Below are 23,586 nucleotides of genomic sequence, written 5' to 3'. Positions count from 1 at the left end.
CAAGTTACTACCAAATCTCGTAGGTCAACCAGAGTATGTTCCACACCAGAGTGGTACGGTAATCCTGTTCTAGAAGTCATGTTACTAGACCATGACGAACCTATGAACTATGAGCAAGCGATGATGAGCCCAGATTCCATGAAATGGCTTGAGGCCATGAAATCTAAGATAGGATCCATGTATGAGAACAAAGTATGGACTTTGATTGACTTGCCCGATGATCTGCAAGCCATTGAGAGTAAATGGATCTTCAAGAGGAAGACGGATGCTGATAGTAGTGTTACTATCTACAAAGCTCGAATTGTCGCAAAAGGTTTTTGACAAGTTCAAGGTGTTGACTATGATGAGATTTTCTCCCTCGTATCGATGCTTAAAGTCTGTCTGAATCACGTTAGCAATTGCCACATTGTATGAAATCTGGCAAATGGACGTTAAAACTGTATTCCTTAATGGATTTATTAAAAGAAGAGTTGCATAAGATGCAACCAAAAGGTTTTCTCAATCCTAAAGGTGCTAACAAAGTGTGCAAGCTCCAGCGATCCATCTATGGACTGGTGCAAGCATCTCGGAGTTGGAATATACGCTTTGATGAGTTGATCAAAGCATATAGTTTTATACAGACTTGCAGTGAAGCCTGTATTTACAAGAAAGTGAGTGGGAGCACTACAGCCTTTCTGATAAGTATATGTGAGTGACATATTGTTGATCGTAAATGATGTAGAATTTTCTGGAAAGCATAAAGGAGTGTTTGAAAGGAGTTTTTCAAAGAAAGACCTCGGTGAAGCTACTTACACATTGAGCATCAAGATCTGTAGAGATAGACCAAGACGCTTGATAAGATTTTTCAATGAGTACATACCTTGACAAGATTTTGAAGTAGTTCAAAATGGAATAGTCAAAGAAGGAGTTCTTGCCTGTGTTGCAAGGTGTGAAGTTGAGTAAGACTCAAACCCCGACCACGGCAGAAAATAGAAAGAGAATGAAAGTCATTCCCTATGCCTCAGTCATAGGTTCTATAAAGTATGCTATGTTGTGTACCAGACCTATTGTGTACCTCACCATAAGTTTGGCAAGAGGGTACAATAGTGATCCAGGAGTGGATCACTAGACAACGGTCAAAATTATCCTTAGTGGAATAATGATATGTTTCTCGATTATGGAATGACAAAAAAGGTTCGTCGTAAAGTGTTACGTTGATGCAAGCTTTGACACTGATCTAGATGAGTCTAAGTCTCAATCTGGATACATATTGAACGTCGGAGCAATTAGCTAAAGTAGCTCTGTGCAGAGCATTGTAGACATAGAAATTTGCAAAATACATACGGATCTGAATATGGCAGACCCGTTGACTATACTTCTCTCACAAGCAAAACATGATCACGCCTAAGTACTCTTTGGGTGTTAATCACATAGCGATGTGAACTAGATTATTGATTCTAGTAAACCCTTTGGGTGTTGGTCACATGGTGATGTGAACTATTGGTGTTAATCACATGGTGATGTGATCAAGATTATTGACTCTAGTGCAAGTGGGAGACTGAAGGAAATATGCCCTAGAGGCAATAATAAAGTTATTATTTATTTCCTTATATCATGATAAATGTTTATTATTCATGCTAGAATTGTATTAACCGGAAACTTAGTACATGTGTGAATACATAGACAAAACATAAGTGTCCCTAGTATGCCTCTACTTGACTAGCTCGTTTATCAAAGATGGTTATGTTTCCTAACCATAGACATGTGTTGTCATTTGATGAACGAGATCACATCATTAGGAGAATGATGTGATGGACAATACCCATTCGTTAGCTTAGAATTATGATCGTTACAGTTTCATTGCTACTACTTTCTTCATGACTTATACATGTTCCTCGGACTATGAGATTATGCAACTCCCGAATACCAGAGGAACACCTTGTGTGCTATCAAACGTCACAACGTAACTGGGTGATTATAAAGATGCTCTACAGGTGTATCTGAAGGTGTTAGTTGAGTTGGCATAGATCAAGATTAGGATTTGTCACTCCGTGTATCGGAGAGGTATCTCTGGGACCTCTCGGTAATGCACATCACTATAAGCCTTGCAAGCAATGTGACTAATGAGTTAGCTGCGAGATGATGCATTATGGAACGAGTAAAGAGACTTGCCGGTAATGAGATTGAACTAGGTATGATGATACCGACGATCGAATCTCGGGCAAGTAACATACTGATGTCTACTACACAACCTTCTTCTTGTAGACGTTGTTGGGCCTCCAAGTGCAGAGGTTTGTAGGACAGTAGCAAATTTCCCTCAAGTGGATGACCTAAGGTTTATCAATCCGTGGGAGGCGTAGGATGAAGATGGTCTCTCTCAAGCAACCCTGCAACCAAATAACAAAGAATCTCTTGTGTCCCCAACACACCCAATACAATGGTAAATTGTATAGGTGCACTAGTTCGGCGAAGAGATGGTGATACAAGTGCAATATGGATGGTAGATATAGGTTTTTGTAAATTGAAAATATAAAAAAGCAAGGTAACAAGTGGTAAAAGTGAGCGTAAACGGTATTGCAATGCTTCGAAACAAGGCCTAGGGTTCATACTTTCACTAGTGCAAGTTCTCTCAACAATAATAACATAACTGGATCATATAACTATCCCTCAACATGCAACAAAGAGTCACTCCAAAGTCACTAATAGAGAAGAATAAACGAAGAGATTATTGTAGGGTACGAAACCACTTCAAAGTTATCCTTTCTGATCGATCTATTCAAGAGTCCGTAGTAAAATAACATGAAGCTATTCTTTCCGTTCGATCTATCCTAGAGTTCGTACTAGAATAACACCTTAAGACACAAATCAACCAAAGCCCTAATGTCACCTAGATACTCCAATGTCACCTCAAGTATCCGTGGGTATGATTATATGATATGCATCACACAATCTCAGATTCATCTATTCAACCAACACAAAGAACTTCAAAGAGTGCCCCAAAGTTTCTACCGGAGAGTCAAGACGAAAACGTGTGCCAACCCCTATGCATAAGTTCACAAGGTCACTGAACTCGCAAGTTGATCACCAAAACATACATCAAGTAGATCACGTGAATATCCCATTGTCACCACAGATAAGCACATGCAAGACATACATCAAGTGTTCTCAAATCCTTAAAGACTCAATCCGATAAGATAACTTCAAAGGGAAAACTCAATCCATTACAAAAGAGTAGAGGGGGAGAAACATCATAAGATCCAACTATAATAGCAAAGCTCACGATACATCAAGATCGTGCCACATCAAGAACACGAGAGAGAGAGAGAGAGATCAAATACATAGCTACTGGTACATAACCTCAGCCCCGAGGGTGAACTACTCCTTCCTCGTCATGGAGAGCGCCGGGATGATGAAGATGGCCACCGATGATGGATTCCCCCTCCGGCAGGGTGCCGGAACAGGGTCCCGATTGGTTTTTGGTGGCTATAGAGGCTTGCAGTAGCGGAACTCCCGATCTAGGTCTCTTTCTGGGGGTTTCTGTATTTATAGGAATTTTTGGCGTCGGTCTCACGTCAGGGGGGTCTCCGAGTCATCCACGAGATAGGGGGGCGCGCCCTCCATCCTCGTGGATGGCCCGGGACTCTTCTGGCCCAACTCTTTTTCTCCGGGGGCTTCTTTTGGTACATAAAAAATCATCTAAAATTGGCACGTCAATTGGACTCCGTTTGGTATTCCTTTTCGGTAAAACTCAAAAACAAGGAAAAAACAGAAACTGGCACTGGGCTCTAGGTTAATTGGTTAGTCCCAAAAATCGTATAAAACAGCATATAAATGCATATAAAACATCTAAGATGGATAATATAATAGCATGGAACAATCAAAAATTATAGATACGTTGGAGTCGTATCACATACCGATGACAAAGGGAACAACGTATGTTGTTATGCGGTTTGATCGATAAAGATCTTCGTATAATATGTAGGAGCCAATATGAGCATCCAGGTTCCGCTATTGGTTATTGACCGGAGATGTGTCTTGGTCATGTCTACATAGTTCTCGAACCCGTAGGGTCCGCACGCTTAACGTTCGATGACAATTTGTATTATGAGTTATGTGATTTGATGACCGAAGTTTGTTCGGAGTCCCGGGCTGACGTTCCCGACATGGAGCTCCAAACACGTTGCCCCATTCCACCTTGTTTCCATGCACCGCACCCCAACCCTCTCCCCGCGTCTCCTACCACCTCAACCCATCCGCTACCACAAACGCCTGCCTCGTGCCCTTTTCTATTGGCAAAGAAAACAAGCAATCATCCTCTTCACTCGGCGTTCTCTTTATCCATGCCTCCCACACCCATCGATTCATCACACACCGAGATCTATGCCACGCCGACGTTCTCGACATGGAGCTCTAATCACGTTGCCCCATTCCACCTTGTTTCCATGCACCGCACCCCAACCCCGCGTCTCTCCTACCACCTCAACCCATCCCTCTACAGAGATCTGCTACCACAAGTGCCTGCCACGTGCCCTTTCTATTGGCGAAGAAAACAATCAACCCTCCTTATCCTCTTTGGCCGCCATTCTCTTTCCCCACGCCCCCGACATCCATTGGTTCAGCACACACGGGGCCCTGAACGCCGTTGCCGCCGTTCCTGACATGGAGCTCCAATTGTGCTTCCCCGTCCCACCTTGTTGCCACGCACAACATCCCAACCCTCTCCACGCGGCTCTCCTACCTTCTCGGGTCATCCCTCTACCGAGATATATCCTGCGAGCAGCAAACGGAGTGTAGGGAGACCGGATGTGAGGTGTTGCAAGGGGGCCGCCGTCGAGCGTTGTATGTGTGGAATTGCAGGAAACGGGATACCTTCTCAGGTCCCAGATGCATGTTAATATAGATGGGAAGATCCCCCATCGTGGCGTTACAGAGGAGACCGGTCGTTGGTGTACTACACCATACGAAAGGTTCAGAAACGGACGCTAGGTTTAGTTACAAGAAGTCCAACACCCCCCCTTAATCTAAACTTTGGAAAGGTTTAGATTACGCCTAAACTCATAAAGTTGCGGAACAGGTAACGCCTTGGTAAAACCATCTACAATTTGATCTTTGCTAGAGATAAAACGAATATCTAGCAATTTGTTGGCAACCCTCTCACGGACAAAATGAAAATCAATCTCAATGTGTTTGGTGCGGGCATGAAATATTGGATTTGCAGACAAGTATGTAGCACCAAGGTTGTCGCACCATAGACAAGGTCTTTCTTTGAGGGGAACACCAAGTTCTTTGAGTAAGGCCTCCACCCAAATTAGCTCAGTGGTGGCATTAGCCAGAGCTTTATATTCTGCTTCAGTACTAGATCGAGATACTGTTGCTTGCTTGCGAGCACTCCAAGAAATGAGGTTAGGACCAAAAAATATAGAAAAACCACCTGTAGAGCATCGGTCATCAAGACATCCTGCCCAATCCGCATCAGAGAAGGCACTAAGAAGAATAGAAGGGGCCTTTTCAAATGTGAGGCCAACTGACAAGGTACCCTTAACATATCTCAAAATTCTTTTGGCTGTTGTCCAATGAGTTGTTGTAGGTGCATGAAGAAATTAACAAACTTTATTGACTGAAAAGATAGATCAGGCCGTGTGAGGGTTAAATATTGCAAAGCACCAATAATACTTCTATAGTGTGTAGTACCATCAGGACCAAGAGGTGTGCCATCTGTAAGTGACAATTTTTCTGAAGAAGATAATGGTGTAGGACATGGTGTACAATTATTCATGCCCACTCTATTAAGCAAGTCAGCGGCATATTTTTCTTGTGTTAAGACCAATGTACCATGAACTTTCTTAACTTCCATGCCCAAAAAGAAGTGAAGATCACCTATATCTTTGAGAGAAAAATCTTGGCTTAAATCTTTTAGTAGAGCAGAGATTGCCTGGTCTGAGGAACTGGTCACAATAATATCATCCACATATATCAACATAAAAATAGTGATGCCTGACTTGTTGTAGAGAAACAAGGATGTATCTGCTTTGGATGATATAAAGCCAAGACTGTGAAGTTTAGAGCTAAGCCGAGAGTACCATGCACGAGGAGCTTGTTTTAAACCATAGAGAGCTTTGTGAAGTCTGCAAACATGATGTGGAGCTCGAGGATCTTCAAAACCAGGAGGTTGTTCCATATAGACTTCCTCTTCCAGAACACCATGTAAGAACGTGTTCTTCACGTCTAGCTGTCGTAAGCTCCAACCACGAGAGATTGAAATAGCCAACACAAGAAGTATAGTAGCTGCTTTGACAATAGGACTAAAAGTTTCCTCATAGTCAATACCATAACGTTCTTTGAAACCTTTTGCAACAAGGCGGGCTTTATACCTGTCAACTACCATCTGACTTTTTATTGATGCGGTAGACCCATTTGCAATCAATCAAGTTCTTGTTAGAACTAGGGGGTACAAGGTGCCAAGTTTTGTTATGCATAAGTGCCTGATATTCTTCTTTCATAGCATGATGCCAATTTTTATCACGAATTGCCTCAGAAAGATTTTGTGGTACTCCTGTAACAGTAAGCATTCCATAACGAACAGTACCATCGGTAAAAATTCTTGGTTGGCGTATACCTTTTTTGTAGACGGGTGCGAGCAGCAATAGGAAGATCTTGTGTAGCAACAAGAGGCGTTGCAGGGCTCGGTGGCGCAGAAGATCCTGTTGGGCTGCTGTTGTCAGACACTGAATCAGATCAGCTTGGAGCAAGGGATCCGGGTGTAGCAGTGTGGCCACCACGTGATGTAGAAGATCCGGAGGAGGGAGAACCCTAAGGTGTCCTGTCTGATGACATGGAGACACTTGATTCGCGCGCAGAGGAACACATGGGCGAGCGGACGCAGTCGGCGCATTGGATGCCGGGTGACGCGACGTGGCATCGCTAGACACACCAGTCTGCTGCAGGGAGAATGTTTGCTCCTGATCTGAGGCAGAATCCAGAGCAGAATCATCATGAGGATCGTCAGGAGGCTGAAAAATGCTAGATGCACCCAACTCTTGGTCAATTTCTGAGTTTGTTTGATCATTTCCTGTATTTTCCTCACTGGTTTCTTCTGTATTTGTATCAGCGGATGCCTCAGACATTGTGACCTGTGGATGGTTAGCAACAATAGGAACAACAAACATGTGGTCATTATTAGTGTGCACCCCCTCATTATCGGATGGACTATTATGAGGTAATAAAAGGATTTCCTCACGAATACGTGAACCAGCATTAGGATGAAGAAGAGCAAAGGGAAAAACATTCTCATCAAACACAACATCACGTGAGATGTAGACACGACCACTGGATATATCAAGACATTTGACCCCTTTATGTCGAGGACTGTAGCCTAAGAAAACACATCGCTTGGAGCGAAACGAGAGTTTTTGTTTGTTATAAGGGCGAAGGTTTGGCCAACATGCACACCAAACACACGAAGAGATTCATAGTTGGGTTTGACATGGAGTAGTACTTCCGTAGGACTCATGTGATTGAGTATCTTGGTAGGGAGCAAATTAATGAGATATGTGGCGGTGAGAAAGGCTTCATCCAAAAATTTAAGAGGCATTCATGCATGAGAAAGTAAGGCAAGGCCAACCTCAACAATGTGTCGATGTTTATGTTCAGCTGAACCATTTTGTTGATGGGCGTGAGGACAAGACACATGATGTGTAATGCCAACTTTTTGGAAGAAGGCATTGAGTTTTTCGTATTCACCACCCCAACCAGTTTGCATGGTAATTATTTTTCGACCAAATTTCCGTTCAACAAGTTATTGGAAATTAAGAAAGACCTGATAAACATCAGAACGCTTCTTAAGCAAATATATCCAAGTAAATTTGCTAAAATCATCAATAAAGCTCACATAATATAAGTGTTTCCCAACAGAAGCTGGAGCAGGACCCCATACATCAGAGAATATTTGTTCCAATGGAACAGTAGACACACTAGTAGAGATGGGATAGGGAAACTAATGGCTTTTAGCTTGCTGACATGGATCACATACATAAGGATTTATTTGTGGATCATAAGGGAGTTTATTCTTACGAAGTACTTGTTGAACAATAAAATAGGATGGATGCCCTAGACGATTATGCCATATGGATGAAGTGGGTTTGATGGTGATGAAGGCACACTTGGGAGACCTCGTGAAGAAGGGCATAATCGGGTAGAGACCACCATGGCAAGGACCTTTAAACAGTCTGTCCCTCGTGACCTGATCCTTGATCAAAAAGAAGAAAGGATGAATTTCAAGAAATATATTGTTGTCTAAGGCAAGTTGATGAGAAGATAAAAGATTTTTTGGATGCACTAGGAACATGCAAAATATTGTTAAGAGAAAGAGAATTATGAGGGGTGTGCAAAGTAGAATGACCAACATGTGTCATTACCATACCATTTCCATTTGCCGTATGGACTTGATCACGTCCACTGTAATTTTCCCGAGTGGTCAATTTGTGTAATTCTCCGGTGACGTGATTTGTTGCTCCTGTAGCAACATACCAGTTTGTATCCACTTCAAGATGTGCACCCTTGTCATCCGAGTGAGAGTCATCATCATCACCATTGTCAGAATACCTCCACCAACAATCACGTGATGGGTGCCCATATTTTTTGCATATCTGACATGTAATATCCTGGCGAGGAGAAGGTATGCGACCATGGCCACGACCACGACCATGACCACCTCTCTGTGGATTACGACCATGTGTTGGATGTGTCTGCTGCGGACGACCACGGTATTGCCCATATCCACCACGAGATTTTTGACGATAATTATTATTGGAGGAACGTCCTCGTGTAGCAGCATTAGCGGAAGACTGAAAACCCCCAACGGTTTGATCTGACTCGGCAAGCATTTGCTGCCTGTAATCATATGCCGTAAGCTGTGCACAAACATCAGCAAGAGTGGTGGTAGGAACAGCGTTAATAGAGGCAACCACAGAGTTATATTCTCCATCAAGACCACCAAGGATATACTCCTTCAGTTCATCATCATCAATTAGCCGACCAGCTGCAGCAAGTTCTGAAGCAAAACTTCTCATCAAAGCAATATATTTATCTGCAGGCATATCACGCTTCTTTGTATTCACAAGTTCTCCACGCAACATATTGATGCGTGCCTTGGATTGTGAGGCAAACGAGGCTTCAATTGCAGCCCAGATTTCAACAGCATGTTCTAACGCAAAAAATTGAGCAAGAACATCCTTACTTATTGATTTTGTGAGATAGCTCACGACTTGTTGATCCCTCTCAATCCAGGCTTCGTAGGCCGGATTCGACACAGTGGTCCTCGTGCTTTCAGCCTCAACCTCCAATGTTTTTGCAGGTGCTGAATCGGAACCATCAAGTAGCCCCATGACTCGAGCACCGCGAAAGGCAGGAAGAACCTGCATCTTCCAGTAGATGTGATTTTCCCGAGAGAGTTTCTCCGAAGGAGGAGATCCCAGAAGCGCCGCCAGTGTTGAAGAGGAGGTCACCATGGGGAAGGAGGGAGGGAATCGATCGATGATCTTGACCAGCGATCAGGTTTTTGGTGTGTGTGTTTGGCTAGATCAGATCGCTAGACCTCGGAAGAGGTGGCTCTGATTCCATGTGGAATTGCAGGAAACGGGATACCTTCTCAGGTCCTGGTTGCGTGTTGATATAGATGGGAAGAGCCCCCATTATGGCGTTACAGAGGAGACCGATCGTTGGTGTACTACACCATATGAAAGGTTCAGAAACGGACGCTAGATTCAGTTACAAGAAGTCCAACAGTAAGTTGCCCCCACACAGTGAGGCTGGTCGTAGTGGGAGTAACATAGGTAGTAACATAGATGCCACATAAGCAAAAATGGTGAGGTGGCAAGTAGTTAATGAGGAGAGAGGCAAATAGAGTAACATAATATGTTACCATCACATAGCGGTTTCCAATGCAAAATGAGTCTACAAAGTAATAAATGAAGACACCTATGTTACCACACATATGACACTACCCACTATAGAGGTAGTAACATAGAGTAGTAACATATGTATGTTACTACTCTAAGTTACTCCCCACTATGACTAGCGTGAGAGGGCTCCGGGAGTGCTATGCGATGACCACTGGGTGCTATAAGGGCGCCACTGCAACATAGGGCAAATAGCAAACAGTTAGAAAATGTTTGGGACGCCGACAAGTTTCGACACGAGTCATGTTCCCAAGCCTCGGGTCACAGTGAGCCATCTAGGGCGTCCGTTACACATGGATCCAATGTCGGAGGCGACCGATTCAATGAGCGCTTCAGCTAGTCAACGCCTAGCGCCGTCAATTTTTTAAAATCAAGTTACTCTGCTAACAACATTTCTTATCCTCAACTAAAAAAATGGCAGATTACATTAATTTTCACATCATTTCAGGCGGAGACCTTGGCAGGAGCTTGCGGAGCTGTGGCGAGAAATGACCGAGTAATTTTATCGCAGCGGCAACATGGCCTATGGTTCATGTAGCATCAGTGGTTTCGGCAGAGATAAAGGCTATTCGGCATGGCCTTATTCTAGCTTCAAATATCGGGTGCTCCAATTTAATCATTGAATCAGATAGTTTAAATGCATCGGAGGCAGTTTCAGACCTTGATGCTTACATGGGTCCCGATGTGCCAATCATCACCGAGACTAGTTTATTGGCGATGGACTTTTCAAATGTCAGCTTTGTTCATTGCGGAAGGGAAGCCAATCTTTTTGCTGATTGTTTAGCAAAGCATTGCTTTAGTCTTGGTTTATCTCAATTTTGGGACTCCAATCCCCCTGACTTTATTCTTCCACATATTGTAAATGACATGGCTATTATATGAGGAATAAAGTTATTTTTGTTCAAAAAAAAATGGCAGATTATTTTTTAAAAATTGCTGAGTTGCATGCACACTTGTCACGCACATACATACTGTCAAAGACAGGAAACGTAAAATTTGTGTTTGTCAAAGACATTTCGCTCAAAGTAAGGAAGAAACTGAAATTTGTGCTTGTTGGGTTTATGACACTGTTGAGTGCTGAGCTACTGAAATGGACATTACAGTTGCTCAACATTAGCAAAGGATACAAGATGGTTTTCATTATCCCACACGCTGCAACGACAAAAATTCCATTCCAATGTTATTTCATTAACATAATGCTGCATTATTCTAACAGCTTATTGTCACACCAATTCATCAACTCTTAGGTTTTCCGTGTACTAGATAATAATAATAAATGAGCTGGTGTCCTAGATAATACAAACTTGCTGGAACCGCCTCGCCTAAAAATGAATTGATGCAACTGCTAATGTTGGTGCATTAGCGTTTACATAAACGCTAAATTTAAACATTAGAAAAAATAGAGCAAACCCCACAATAGAAAGCCTGTATACTACATTCTCGCTTACTACTTGCACTTGCATTCAACGTACATACAAGTTCAGAAAACCACCGTTGAAACAATACTTTTGAAAATTATCTTCACCGAGGACGAGCCAACCATGTTGTCCCTAAGTTGCTGGGCTATTGTTTCTTGCTCATTTTTGGTCCTTGGAAACAAGCCTCCTACCAGATTAGGCAGTGCGTCCATTGCCTCGCAATCCTTGCATGGCTCATCATCTTCTTTCAAAATAACAGTTTTCAAGTTTGGTGCTCGATCCATCACCTCACGTACAAATAACATATGTTGCTCCATGAGGGGACTAAAGTTGGTCACATGAAGCTCTCTGAGTTTCCACTTGTTACAGCTTGTGAACCCAGCCACCTTCCAAGAAGGTTTCACTCTTTGAATGCCAACGCGCTCCCAATATAGTACCAGACATGGATGTTCAAACACCTGTATCCAAGAACCAAGACCTAATAATTACATAAAGTACATATAGTAGCTAGTATTCCCAGGAGATTCTATTCTGAAATCTATCAAGCGATGATATCAATAACCAGGAAGGAAATACATAAATCTATTCAACTAACAATCGAGAGAAAGGAATAAGTAAAATTAGTACCTCAATATCAAATATCTCAACACTCGGAGCAGCTTCAAGGAGATTTATTGTCCATAACAGGTCAAACTCAACATATATGCCATGAATAGACAGCTTCCTTAGGTTGCTGAATGCGGCCCGGAGTTGCTTGCTTTCCGGCAGGATCCAAAGCTGGTCAACAGACAAATCAAGGAAGAAATCAACGAAACATTCCTAGCAATAATAAAGGTAAGCAAATATCTTGATCAAGACATGAAACAGCAAAAAAATAAAAAAGGAGCATACGCTCCTAATTAACCCTGTAACTTCAAAATTCCCAGTGATGAAATTAGAAGCACGTCGCACAATCTATACTGAAATGGTACGAAATTACCTTTTCTCCTTGGAAATTTAAGGTCAGGGTATGAATTTCGGTGGCACCATCTAAAAGCTGGCTTAAACTAAACCCCGAGTGCTCAAGGTCTGCACCACACACAAGGAATAACTCCTTAAGGGACGGGACATAACCAAAATGCAAGGGGGGCTCACAGTGCATCCACGCCTCCCAACTGAGCAGCTCTAGTTTGGGAAGGCAGAGCACCTCAAGCCTCTTCAAGTAGGAATAGCGGACTTCAAGAACCCTGAGAACCGAATTCGGCGCGTCTACCTGCCACACCGAGCAGTCGCCGACATCACAGTGTTCCAGACTAAGGTGCTGCAGCTGCTTGCAGCAATCAAATAAGACGTTATGTATATCCCCCTCAGCAAAGCGCAGGTTGTAAAGCTGGAGCCTTGTGAGGCAAGGAAGTATATTAGGATAGGCGCTGAAGAACCCGTCCACGTCCCGTGCTTTCCGTAGCATGTCTCCACCTTTGCAATCGTAATCCTTGTCGTCCGCAATGGTGAGGTCCAGTTCTTTTATCATGCCGTTGTCAATGGCGTCACGGACCAGCGGGCCAATATCATGCGAGTAATTGCCAATCAGGTAGATCTCAAGGGACGTTCTGGAGACTCTGCTGCTGCCTTTGATGCGCAAGAAACTCCTAGCAGCTCTTGTCAGTGATGCCATTGCTTCATCTATGTGTTGCGCTGGTATTTGAGAATAAAAATATATCTGCTGCCCAGCAGCAACAGGGTAATCTGGGCATGGGGCGGGCAGGAAATCCCTAACATGGAGGTTAAGGTCGGGGAGCAGCCATGGCAGGCTCCTCCAGCGCGTCGACAGAGCGCTGGTCCTTGCGGCCGTCGCAAGGTCCACACTCCCCAAGATGGAGAGCAGGATGTCGTCAGTCAGGGCACCCAGCCTATCTTCGTCTTGTGGCTTCTGCGACAAAACAAGATCATACGTGAATACGTATTTGATTTGAATTGAAACCCCAAAAGAAGAGAAGCTAGCAAGAGCTTACGCACATTATTCTGCTCCATGGACGATAATAATAAGCTCTGAACCGTGGATGTCATGAGGCAAAGCTGCCGTCTTTACTGGAAGGGAGGGCGGAGGAGGTCCGACTAGAACACGAATTGGAACCCGGAGGCGATTAGGTCCTGTTACTCCGAGATGGAACCGTGCAAGCAGTAGCCGTCGTGCCACCGCCATGATTCATGTACAGTCTCCATGGTAATACAAATACAGGGGCGGCGGATCTAGATGTATGTCCGACCTAGCGGGATTGATCGATAGATTTAAGTCCAACAACAAAGAGTATTGAAGCTGTGGTGCATGAGAAGAAACGACCTAGCTGCGCGTACCTCAGGCTCAGAGGAAGGAAGTATGGAAGGAGACCCAATGGCCAAACACTGGACGGGGCAGCTGGATGTCCCGGCGGCCGGCGGCCGAGGAAGAAAGGGGAACGGCGATGGCGGCGGCGATTGTTTCGCCGGCGGCGGTGCGCGCCCCCGAGAGGTTGGATTGAGGCTAAGGTAGAATCGGCACGGCGACGGCGGCAGCTGTAGGTAGATCCGCCGCGTCGCGTTGGGAGGAATACAAGGAGCGAGAGCAGGGAGGGCAGGGAAAGGGGAAAGAGGGAGCCGAAAAAAGAGGTAAAGATACTACACGGTCGGTCGACCGACTGCTGTCCCAAATCGGTCGCGTTGCCAGGCCCACGATTGCTCCTACCTGAACTCGAGAGCGCCGGTTAAGCGAATAAAAAGGTGGCTCGCAGATACTCCCTCCGTTAAGCGAATAAAAAGGTGGCTCGGAGACTCAACTTTGTACTAACATCTACTCCCTCCGTCCGGAAAAACATGTCGCGACGGCATTTTTACAAAAAAAAACCTCTAGCTTCTCCCGACCAAACCCGCGCTCCTCGTCATCCTCCTCCGACAGAAGCAGCAGCTGCGCTGCTCTCCGCCGCCGCAGCTTCCCTGCTCCCCGCCGCCGCAGCTGCCCTACTCCCCGCCACCGCAGCCCCCCTGCTCCCCCGCTCTCCCGCCGCAACTTCCTCCTGCTCCGCTGCCGCAGCTGCCGCCTGCCTGCCTCCCCAAGCTCCCCCCTTCCTCAAAAAGATCTTCGATTTCCCCAGCTACCGCCGCGCTCTGCTCCGGCTGCGCCGGAACTGCCGTCGAAGAGCCCGGAGGCGCCGGATCCGGACCACAAACAACAACCTAAAGGCCAACGAGCAGCCAGGTGTCGTCCTCGCCGTCGACGACGACGGTGCCGTCGACGCCACGGAGCGAGGGCGAGATCCTCCAGTCGGCCAACGTCAAGAGTTTCGCCTTCACGGAGCTGATTTTCAGCTGCTTTTGCTGCCCCTGATAGCGCCGGCACCGTGCGGCTGTACGAGGGCCGCGTCCGGCACTCGCGCCGGCGGCCGGCGGGGCACGCCTTCGAGTACGCCGTGCGCTACGCCCTCGTGGACCTCGACCACCTCGTTCACCGCCCAGGGGCCCGGGTCAGTCACTTCCCCGGCCAATCCCTTATCCTCTCTCCGCATTTCTTTCCCCTCGTGCAGCTCCGGTGCTGATTGGATCATGCGCGGTGCTTGAATTCTTCTGTTCAGATGGCTCGCGCCCGTCGCGGCGAGGCTGGCCAAGCTCGGCCCGCCGGGGAAGCTCGCGGTCGGGCTGCTCACCAAGGTAGCGGGCGGCGAGCGCAGGGGGCCGGAGCTGCCGCAGGCGGTCGGGTCGCTGGTGTCCGTCGCCGGGGAGGCCTTCTTCCTGCCGCTCTACGACCTCTTCCTCACCTACGGCGGCGTCTTCCGCCTCAACTTCGGGCCCAAGGTGAGCTCGCCATTAACCCAATTGCCCCCAAAATTTCAGTCTTCTGAAAGCTGCCATGTTGCTAATGCTCTGCGCCTTCTTTTTCATCTGCTTCCTCCAGTCTTTCCTTATCGTCTCTGATCCGGATGTAGCTAAGCATATCCTGAGGGACAACTCCAAGGCTTATTCCAAGGTTTGGTTCTAGTCATTTCCGAACAGTAGAGAAATGTTTCAGAAGGCTTCAGAAATCAGCAGGATGCCTGTTTGATTCAGTACTTGTTTGATCATGGTGGGTGCAGGGTATCCTTGCGGAGATACTGGAGTTTGTGATGGGCACCGGCCTGATCCCGGCTGATGGGGAGGTCTGGCGTGTTCGACGGCGTGCCATTGTACCAGCATTACATCAGAAGGTTCAGCTATCATATCTACAGTACCTAGCTACTGTCAGAACAGGACACTGTATATCTATAGCTTCATTTTAGAAATTTAATTAGTGCATTTCTAAAATGGCAAAGATTATGGCGCAAAGATTAGTTACATCACATCAAGCATGCCATGCCATCATTGATTCTGTTTTTGATGGCACTGAATCTTGAAAATACTAGCAGAAGTGATATTGTGAACCACTGGGCCCCAAGGAGATACCATCATCAGTAGATATCTACAGTTTTATTACTGGAGCCACCATACAAACCATGCAAACCTCATATTCTTTTGTTAGCTGAGAAGATCTGCTCTAGCATTTAGCAGAAGGATTACCACCACTACTATCTTATGATGTGTAGGTACTTAGAAGTTAATTAGGATCTTAGCTTAGAAGACCTGCTCTAGCACTAAGCAGAAGTTAATTTGGAGTACTATGACTTTTTGACAGTCTGTAAAACAGGGCACTTGCTTCGCAGGAAAATTGAAACTGAAAAATTGCAAGAGTTTTGCTTCATTTGGAGTACAAGTCCAAACCTGTATTGACAATACATGTTCTATTTTTCTATTGTTGATCAGATCCATATTGTCCTAAATTGCAAAGTAAGTTAGCACAAATTCAGTTTTAATCCAAATTATTCAAATAAATCCAAATACTTTAAATTAATTCAAATAACTAAAATTAATCCAAATCAATTCAAATAATTCAAATTCCAAATAACCCAAATTCCAATAAATTCCAATAAGGAGTTTATATACAAGGATTAGACAAGGCATACACAAGGGCATGACATAAGGGCATCTTTGTCCCCTCTTGACACAAGACATACACAAGGAGCACCTAACTACATGACATAAGGGCCTCTTTGTCCCCTCTTGACTACATTCTTTTCCTTTCTCTGGCCACTTCTTCCCTTCCCTTCCCTTCCCTTTTCTTTCTTTTCCCTTCTCTAGCTAATTCTTTCCTTTCATTTTCTTTTCCTATTGCAATTTCCATTTCTTCTATAATGGCCCTAGTATCTGTTGGAAATATGCCCTAGAGGCAATAATAAATTGATTATTATTATATTTCCTTGTTCATGATAATCGTTTATTATCCATGCTAGAATTGTATTGATAGGAAACTCGGATACATGTGTGGATACATAGACAACACCATGTCCCTAGTAAGCCTCTAGTTGACTAGCTCGTTGATCAATAGATGGTTACGGTTTCCTGACCATGGACATTGGATGTCGTTGATAACGGGATCACATCATTAGGAGAATGATGTGATGGACAAGACCCAATCCTAAGCCTAGCACAAAGATCGTGTAGTTCGTTCGCTAAAGCTTTTATAATGTCAAGTATCATTTTCTTAGACCATGAGATTGTGCAACTCCCGGATACCGTAGGAATACTTTGGGTGTGCCAAACATCACAACATAACTGGGTGGCTATAAAGGTACACTACAGGTATCTCCGAAAGTGTCTGTTGGGTTGGCACGAATCGAGACTGGGATTTGTCACTCCGTGTGACGGAGAGGTATCTCTGGGCCCACTCGGTAGGACATCATCATAGTGTGCACAATGTGATCAAGGAGTTGATCACGGGATGATGTGTTATGGAACGAGTAAAGAGACTTGCCGGTAACGAGATTGAACAAGGTATCGGGATACCGACGATCGAATCTCGGACAAGTATCGTACCGATAGACAAAGGGAATTGTATACGGGATTGATTAAGTCCTTGACATCGTGGTTCATCCGATGAGATCATCGTGGAGCATGTGGGAGCCAACATGGGTATCCAGATCCCGCTGTTGGTTATTGACCGGAGAACGTCTCGGTCATGTCTGCATGGTTCCCGAACCCGTAGGGTCTACACACTTAAGGTTCGATGACGCTAGGGTTATAAAGGAAGTTTGTATGTGGTTACCGAATGTTGTTCGGAGTCCCGGATGAGATCCCGGACGTCACGAGGAGTTCCGGAATGGTCCGGAGGTAAAGATTTATATATGGGAAGTCCTGTTTTGGTCACCGGAAAAGTTTCGGGGTTTATCGGTAACGTACCGGGACCACCGGGAGGGTCCCGGGGGTCCACCAAGTGGGGCCACCAGCCCCGGAGGCTTGCATGGGCCAAGAGTGGTAAGGGACCAGCCCTTGAGTGGGCTGGTGCGCCTCCCACAAGGCCCAAGGCGCAGCAAAAGGAGGAGAAGGGGAAACCCTAGGCTTAGATGGGCCCTAAGGCCCACCCTAAGGGGCGCCCCCCTCTCCCCTCTTGGCCGCCCCCCCTTTTCCCATCTAGGGCTGCCGCCCCCCTAGGGGTGGGAACCCTAGAGGGGGCGCACCCTCCTCCCCTTCCCCTATATATATGAGGCCTAGGGGCTGCTCAATGGATATGAGTTCCTCTCCTCTAGTTGGCGCAGCCCTACCTCTCTTTCTCCTCGTCTCTTGCGGTGCTTGGCGAAGCCCTGCTGGAGTACCACGCTCCTCCACCACCACCACGCCGTCATTGCTGCTGCTGGATGGAGTCTTCCTCAACCTCTCCTTCTCCCCTTGCTGGATCAAGGCGTAGGAGACGTCACCGGGCTGTACGTGTGTTGAACACGGAGGTGCCGTCCGTTCGGCACTAGGATCTTCGGTGATTTGGATCACGACGTGTACGACTCCATCAACCCCGTTCTCTTGAACGCTTCCGCTTAGCGATCTACAAGGGTATGTAGATGCACTCTCCTTTCCCTCGTTGTTGGTTTCTCCATAGATTGATCTTGGTGATACGTAGGAAAATTTTGAATTTCTGCTACGTTCCCCAACAGTGGCATCATGAGCTAGGTCTATGCGTAGTTACTATGCATGAGTAGAACATAAAGTAGTTGTGGGCGTTGATTTTGTTCAATATGCTTACCGTTACTAGTCCAATCTTGATTCGGCGGCATTGTGGGATGAAGCGGCCCGGACCAACCTTACACGTACGCTTACGTGAGACCGGTTCCACCGACTGACATGCACTAGTTGCATAAGGTGGCTGGCGGGTGTCTGTCTCTCCCACTTTAGTCGGATCGGATTCGATGAACAGGGTCCTTATGAAGGGTAAAGAGCAATTGGCATATCACGTTGTGGTTTTGCGTAGGTAAGAAACGTTTTTGTTAGAAACCCATAGCAGCCACGTAAAACATGCAAACAACAATTAGAGGACGTCTAACTTGTTTTTGCAGGGTATGCTATGTGATGTGATATGGCCAAGAAGAATGTGATGAATGATATGTGATGTATGAGATTGATCATGTTCTTGTAATAGGAATCACGACTTGCATGTCGATGAATATGACAACCGGCAGGAGCCATAGGAGTTGTCTTTATTTATTTATGACCTGCGTGTCAACATAAACGTCATGTAATTACTTTACTTTATTGCTAACCGTTAGCTGTAGTAGTAGAAGTAATAGTTGGCGAGACAACTTCATGAAGACACGATGATGAAGATCATGATGATGGAGATCATGGTGTCATGCCGGTGACGATGATGATCATGGAGCCCCGAAGATGGAGATCAAAAGGAGCAATATGATATTGGCCATATCATGTCACCATTTGATTGCATGTGATGTTTATCATGTTTATACATCTTATTTGCTTAGAACGACGGTAGTAAATAAGATGATCCCTCTTTAAAAATTTCAAGAAAGTGTTCTCCCTAACTGTGCACCGTTGCGAAAGTTCGTCGTTTCGAAGCACCACGTGATGATCGGGTGTGATAGATTCTTACGTTCGAATACAACGGGTGTTGACGAGTCTAGCATGTACAGACATGGCCTCGGAACACATACAAACACTTAGGTTGACTTGACGAGCCTAGCATGTACAGACATGGCCTCGGAACACAGAAGACCGAAAGGTCGAGCATGAGTCGTATAGAAGATACGATCAACATGAAAATGTTCACCGATGTTGACCAGTTCGTCTCACGTGATGATCGGACACGACCTAGTTGACTCGGATCATGTAATCACTTAGATGACTAGAGGGATATCTATCTGAGTGGGAGTTCATAAGATGAACTTAATTATCCTGAACATAGTCAAAAGATCTTTGCAAATTATGTCGTAGCTCGCGCTTCAGTTCTACTGTTTAGTTATGTTCCTGGAGAAAATTTAGTTGAAAGTTGATAGTAGCAATTATGCGGACTAGGTCCGTAAACTGAGGATTGTCCTCATTGCTTCTTAAAAGGCTTATGTCCTTAATGCACCGCTCAGTGTGCTGAACCTCGAACGTCGTCTGTGGATGTTGCGAACATCTGACATACGCATTTGATAACTACGTGATAGTTCAGTTAAACGGTTTAGAGTTGAGGCACCGAAGACGTCTTGAAACGTCGCGAAACATATGAGATGTTTCGAGGGCTGAAATTGGGATTTCAGGCTCGTGCCCACGTCAAGAGGTATAAGACCTCCGATGATTTTCTTAACCTACAAACTAAGGGAGAAAAGCTCAATTATTGAGCTTGTGCTCAGATTGTCTAAATACAACAATCATTTGAATCAAGTGGGAGTTGATCTTTCAGATGAGATAGTGATGTTTCTCCGAAGTCATTACCACCAAGCTGCTAGAGCTTCGTGATGAACTATAATATATCAGGGACATATATGATGATCCTTGAGATATTTGCGATATTTGACACCACAAAAATAGAAATCAAGGAGCATCGATTGTTAATGGTTGGTGAAACCACTAGTTTCAAGAAGGGCAAGGGCAAGAAGGGATACTTCATGAAACGGCAATTCAGCTGCTGCTCTACATGCCCACAACAATATTAAATTTATTTTTTATGAGGGAGGGGTCACCACACTAGCTTGCTATTAGGCCTCTCATGTGTCGCCTATGCACTACCGCCTAGGCCGGCGCACCCCAACCAAATCAGTTTCAAAGTATTTGCTTGTTCTGAAGCTTCCTTCTTAGAAATTGGTAAAAAGTGGACCTTGGTGTTGGAATCATCTGGTTTTGATTGATCAGTCCGCCAAGTACAAAACAGCATATCCGCAAAGGTATTTATAACTTCAGGAAGCAAAGTTCCCAAAAATAAGGCATGTAAAAAAACAACATATAGTAGGTACGGAATTACTTGGTAAACTGAAAGAGAAAAACATGCATCCAGATTCAAGTACACACATTTTAAGTTAGCCACAGTGCGATCAAGTGTTCCCAGGCCACCAATAACCAGAAATTAGAATTGCGAGGTCCACACCGAGCAAGTATCCTCAGGTTACCAATAACTAAAATTAGAATTACAACTGGCTGCGCCTCTTACAGTCATTGCTCAAGCTGCTGCAAGCCTGAGAGCATTACGAGACTACTAGCATTCCCTGACCATATCCGTCAACAGATAATTATCTCCACAGATGAGGATGATCCATGTGTGAGTTGCTCCTTAATCCGATGCCTGCCAGCCTTTTGTGCCTTGGATCTTTCAAGGTTGCTGGCATCGCAGTATGTGCATGGGTTTTCACCATACAACCGAATTATCAAAAGCCCCACAGCTCGTTCCATGACAAGCCTTATATAGTTTGTCACCTTGTCTTCATCCTCGCACCCGAAGATCTGCAGCACCTTCAAGTTCAGGTGCTTCAAATCCTTGGATGGCTCCCACACCACGTTGGTCTTCTCGGCACTGTTCTCGGGCGTCTTGACACATGAATGTCGAGACAACTTCAAGCAATGATATAGAAAGTAAATAACACATGTTAATTAAACTGCCACCAACCCATAAGGACAAGGTGACAACAGTTGTAATTAAATACTCCCTCCGTCACATAATATAAGAGCGTTTTTGACACCCCTATACACTTTTCAAGGAATTTGCATGAATTAAATTGTAAGTATGGCACATGAATATGCTTCTGGGGTTCCATTGTAATTACAACCATATTATCCTCTTATTTCTTTTAACCAAGATTCTTCGTAATATGAAATATAAGACGATTACTCTAACATGAGACACGATCCAACTTTTTTTTTGCCTTGCATGAACATTGTCTCGCTGCAAAATTACAATGCGGCTTGTATGCACTACTTATAGTATTTGTGATAAGTTGGTGAGTGTTTGGAAATTAGATTAACTTGTTGGTACGTTTTAAATGCTGAATATCCGAAAAACATATCATGATAAAAATGTAGAATGAGTGAAGTACATGCTAAGATGTGGACTAAATTAGAAAGAAGGTTAAGTAACCCTTACTGCCAAATCATGTAGGGCAGGTGCAGCTTCAAGGATAAACAGAGTCCAGCTCAGATCACACTCACAGAAGATACCGAAAAGACGCACAGAGGTCAGGTTTCTGAATATAGCAATGCGCTGCTTCGGAGGTTCTGGCTGAACCCAAATCTGCAGCAAGAACATCACATGCACAACTGAAACTGGTAGAGAAGAACACATGGTATGAAGATGCAGAAGATTTATATTTAAGTTTACCATTTGGTACCCAAAACAGAGAGTCAGTGTTGACAGGTTCCTGGCACCAGCACTCGTTGACAGGCATTCGCTGAGCGCGAATGGCTCTTGCCATGCCTTGGCTTTAGAAGCGAGTACTAAACCGCGAAGCTCAGGAACGTAGCCAAAGCGCACTGGAGGGTTATTGAAGAGCCAACATTTGCACTCCACTTGTCTAAGCTTGGGGACAGAGACGAGCTCGATCCGTGTGCACAAAAGGCCGATGAACTCAAGCTCCTGGAGCTCAGAGCACGGCACATCGATCCTGAGCGTGGAGTGCAGATCAAGCAGTCTGCAGAATCTCAAGCTGAGGTGCCTGAGCCTACCGCAAGTGCTAATGAGGTCAGTGATGTCGGAATTTCCAAAAGCATGATATTCGAGCGTAAGCGTCGTGAGCCACGAGAAGGCAACTGGGTAGGCGCGGGAGAAGGCCATGAACTCCTGCCCAATCTCAATGTTGCTGCCCAGCGGGTTAGTGCCCGGCGGGGATATGCAAAACTCAAGGCATTGGGTGTGGCCCAAGCTCACAATGTCCTCGATGAGGCGGCCTATGGAGCTCAGGTGAGGGGAAGACGTGTAGAAGCTCAGGACGAGCACCTTGAGGGGACCACCCTCGGCGGGAGGCACCCGAGTCAGCAAGGCCCGCGCCGCGCCCGTGAACGCGTCCATGACCTCGAGCGGCGTGGCGCCGCGGAAGTGAGCGACGTCGAGGTGCACGCGCGAGAGGTGGCCGGGGAGGTGCCGCCACCGCGTGGAGAGCGCGCCGGCGCGGACCGCCTCGCGCAGGTCGAGGCGCTCGAGGATGTCGAGGAGGAGGTGGTCGGGGAGCGCGCTGATTCCGTCCTCGCCGCCGTCGCCGAAGTTGCGCTTGGGCGGCGGCGACTCCATGGTCCCGGCTTGGATTCGGTGGTTGATAGGATGGTGAATGCGTTGGATCTGTGATGGTGAGTCTGAATTCGGTGGTCTCTCTCGCCGGCGGCGGCTGGATGGAGAGAGACGCGAGGAGGCAGATGAGGCTCTCACAAAAGGTGCTTCTTTTTCTCATGGGATGGGAGGAGTAAATTTCATTCATTTATTTCGAGAGAAGGTATCACCACCACACTATGCGATTTTGCATCTTGTACTTCTCCATCCGGAAATAAGTGTCATGGAAATGGATACAAATAAATGTATCTAAAACTAAAATATATCTAGATATATTCATTCTTCGAACAAGTATTTTCGAACGAAGAGAATACATGAAAAGACTGGATATTTCAAAAATAATGTATTTTTCATGCGAAACAAAACTAATATTATGATTTTTGGTACAAATTATAATGGTGTGTGAAAAATGGATATGTGCTGACTTACCAGGCGGCAAGCTTGGTCGGCTTTCAAAAAAAAAAAAAACAAGCAGACAACCATGCTGATTTTGCTAACACGCGGAGAATTGCTTATACCTAATAATAACATTTTTGGATCAACACTTTAGTTACATTCTTATGCTATAACCTAAATGTACTATTTTTTCAGCTTTTGAAAAGTTACTTTATACCTCTTGCTAGATTGGGTGAAAAGT

General features: G+C 45.3%; 2 protein-coding genes and 1 pseudogene across 3 annotated transcripts; all 3 read right to left on the bottom strand.

The window, feature by feature from the left end:
* Positions 1-8,892: 8,892 nt before the first annotated feature.
* On the bottom strand, positions 8,893-9,008 carry LOC125541901 (annotated as a pseudogene).
* A 2,191-nt stretch (positions 9,009-11,199) lies between these two features.
* LOC125538758 (F-box protein At4g22280-like) lies at positions 11,200-13,987 on the bottom strand. Its single transcript, XM_048702046.1, has 5 exons — positions 13,688-13,987; positions 13,349-13,599; positions 12,333-13,262; positions 11,981-12,130; positions 11,200-11,811 (listed from the first exon to the last, which is right to left on the bottom strand). Exons 2-5 carry the CDS (start codon positions 13,397-13,399, stop codon positions 11,416-11,418), a joined length of 1,527 nt encoding a protein of 508 aa, XP_048558003.1. The 5' UTR covers positions 13,400-13,599; positions 13,688-13,987; the 3' UTR covers positions 11,200-11,415.
* A 6,705-nt stretch (positions 13,988-20,692) lies between these two features.
* LOC125538756 lies at positions 20,693-23,081 on the bottom strand. 2 transcript variants are annotated; one of them, XM_048702045.1, is made up of 3 exons: positions 22,008-23,080; positions 21,774-21,920; positions 20,693-21,244 (listed from the first exon to the last, which is right to left on the bottom strand). In XM_048702045.1, the coding sequence occupies exons 1-3, from the start codon at positions 22,911-22,913 to the stop codon at positions 20,915-20,917; spliced, it is 1,383 nt and encodes a 460-aa protein (XP_048558002.1). In that variant the 5' UTR covers positions 22,914-23,080; the 3' UTR covers positions 20,693-20,914. The 2 variants fall into 2 exon arrangements, with proteins under 2 accessions (XP_048558002.1, XP_048558000.1); XM_048702043.1 differs by having other exon boundaries at positions 21,774-23,081.
* Positions 23,082-23,586: the final 505 nt, after the last annotated feature.

This window comes from Triticum urartu, chromosome 2, assembly GCF_003073215.2.
Source record: "Triticum urartu cultivar G1812 chromosome 2, Tu2.1, whole genome shotgun sequence".
Classification (NCBI taxonomy): domain Eukaryota; kingdom Viridiplantae; phylum Streptophyta; class Magnoliopsida; order Poales; family Poaceae; genus Triticum; species Triticum urartu.
The sequence above is the reverse complement of the archived record's forward strand: the minus strand, read 5'-3'. Positions and strand labels throughout refer to the sequence as shown.

Bases quoted from the DNA above. Each gene is read 5' to 3' on its own strand.
- LOC125538758 (XM_048702046.1), bottom strand. From the start codon at position 13,399: ATGACATCCACGGTTCAGAGCTTATTATTATCGTCCATGGAGCAGAAT. The intron at 12,131-12,332 runs GTAATTTCGTAC...TCTGTTGACCAG, and splicing joins TAAATTTCCAAGGAGAAAAG to CTTTGGATCCTGCCGGAAAG. The intron at 11,812-11,980 runs GTACTAATTTTA...TCTTGGATACAG, and splicing joins TTGAGATATTTGATATTGAG to GTGTTTGAACATCCATGTCT.
- LOC125538756 (XM_048702043.1), bottom strand. From the start codon at position 22,913: ATGGAGTCGCCGCCGCCCAAGCGCAACTTCGGCGACGGCGGCGAGGAC. The intron at 21,245-21,773 runs GTAAGGGTTACT...CATTGCTTGAAG, and splicing joins CTGCCCTACATGATTTGGCA to TTGTCTCGACATTCATGTGT.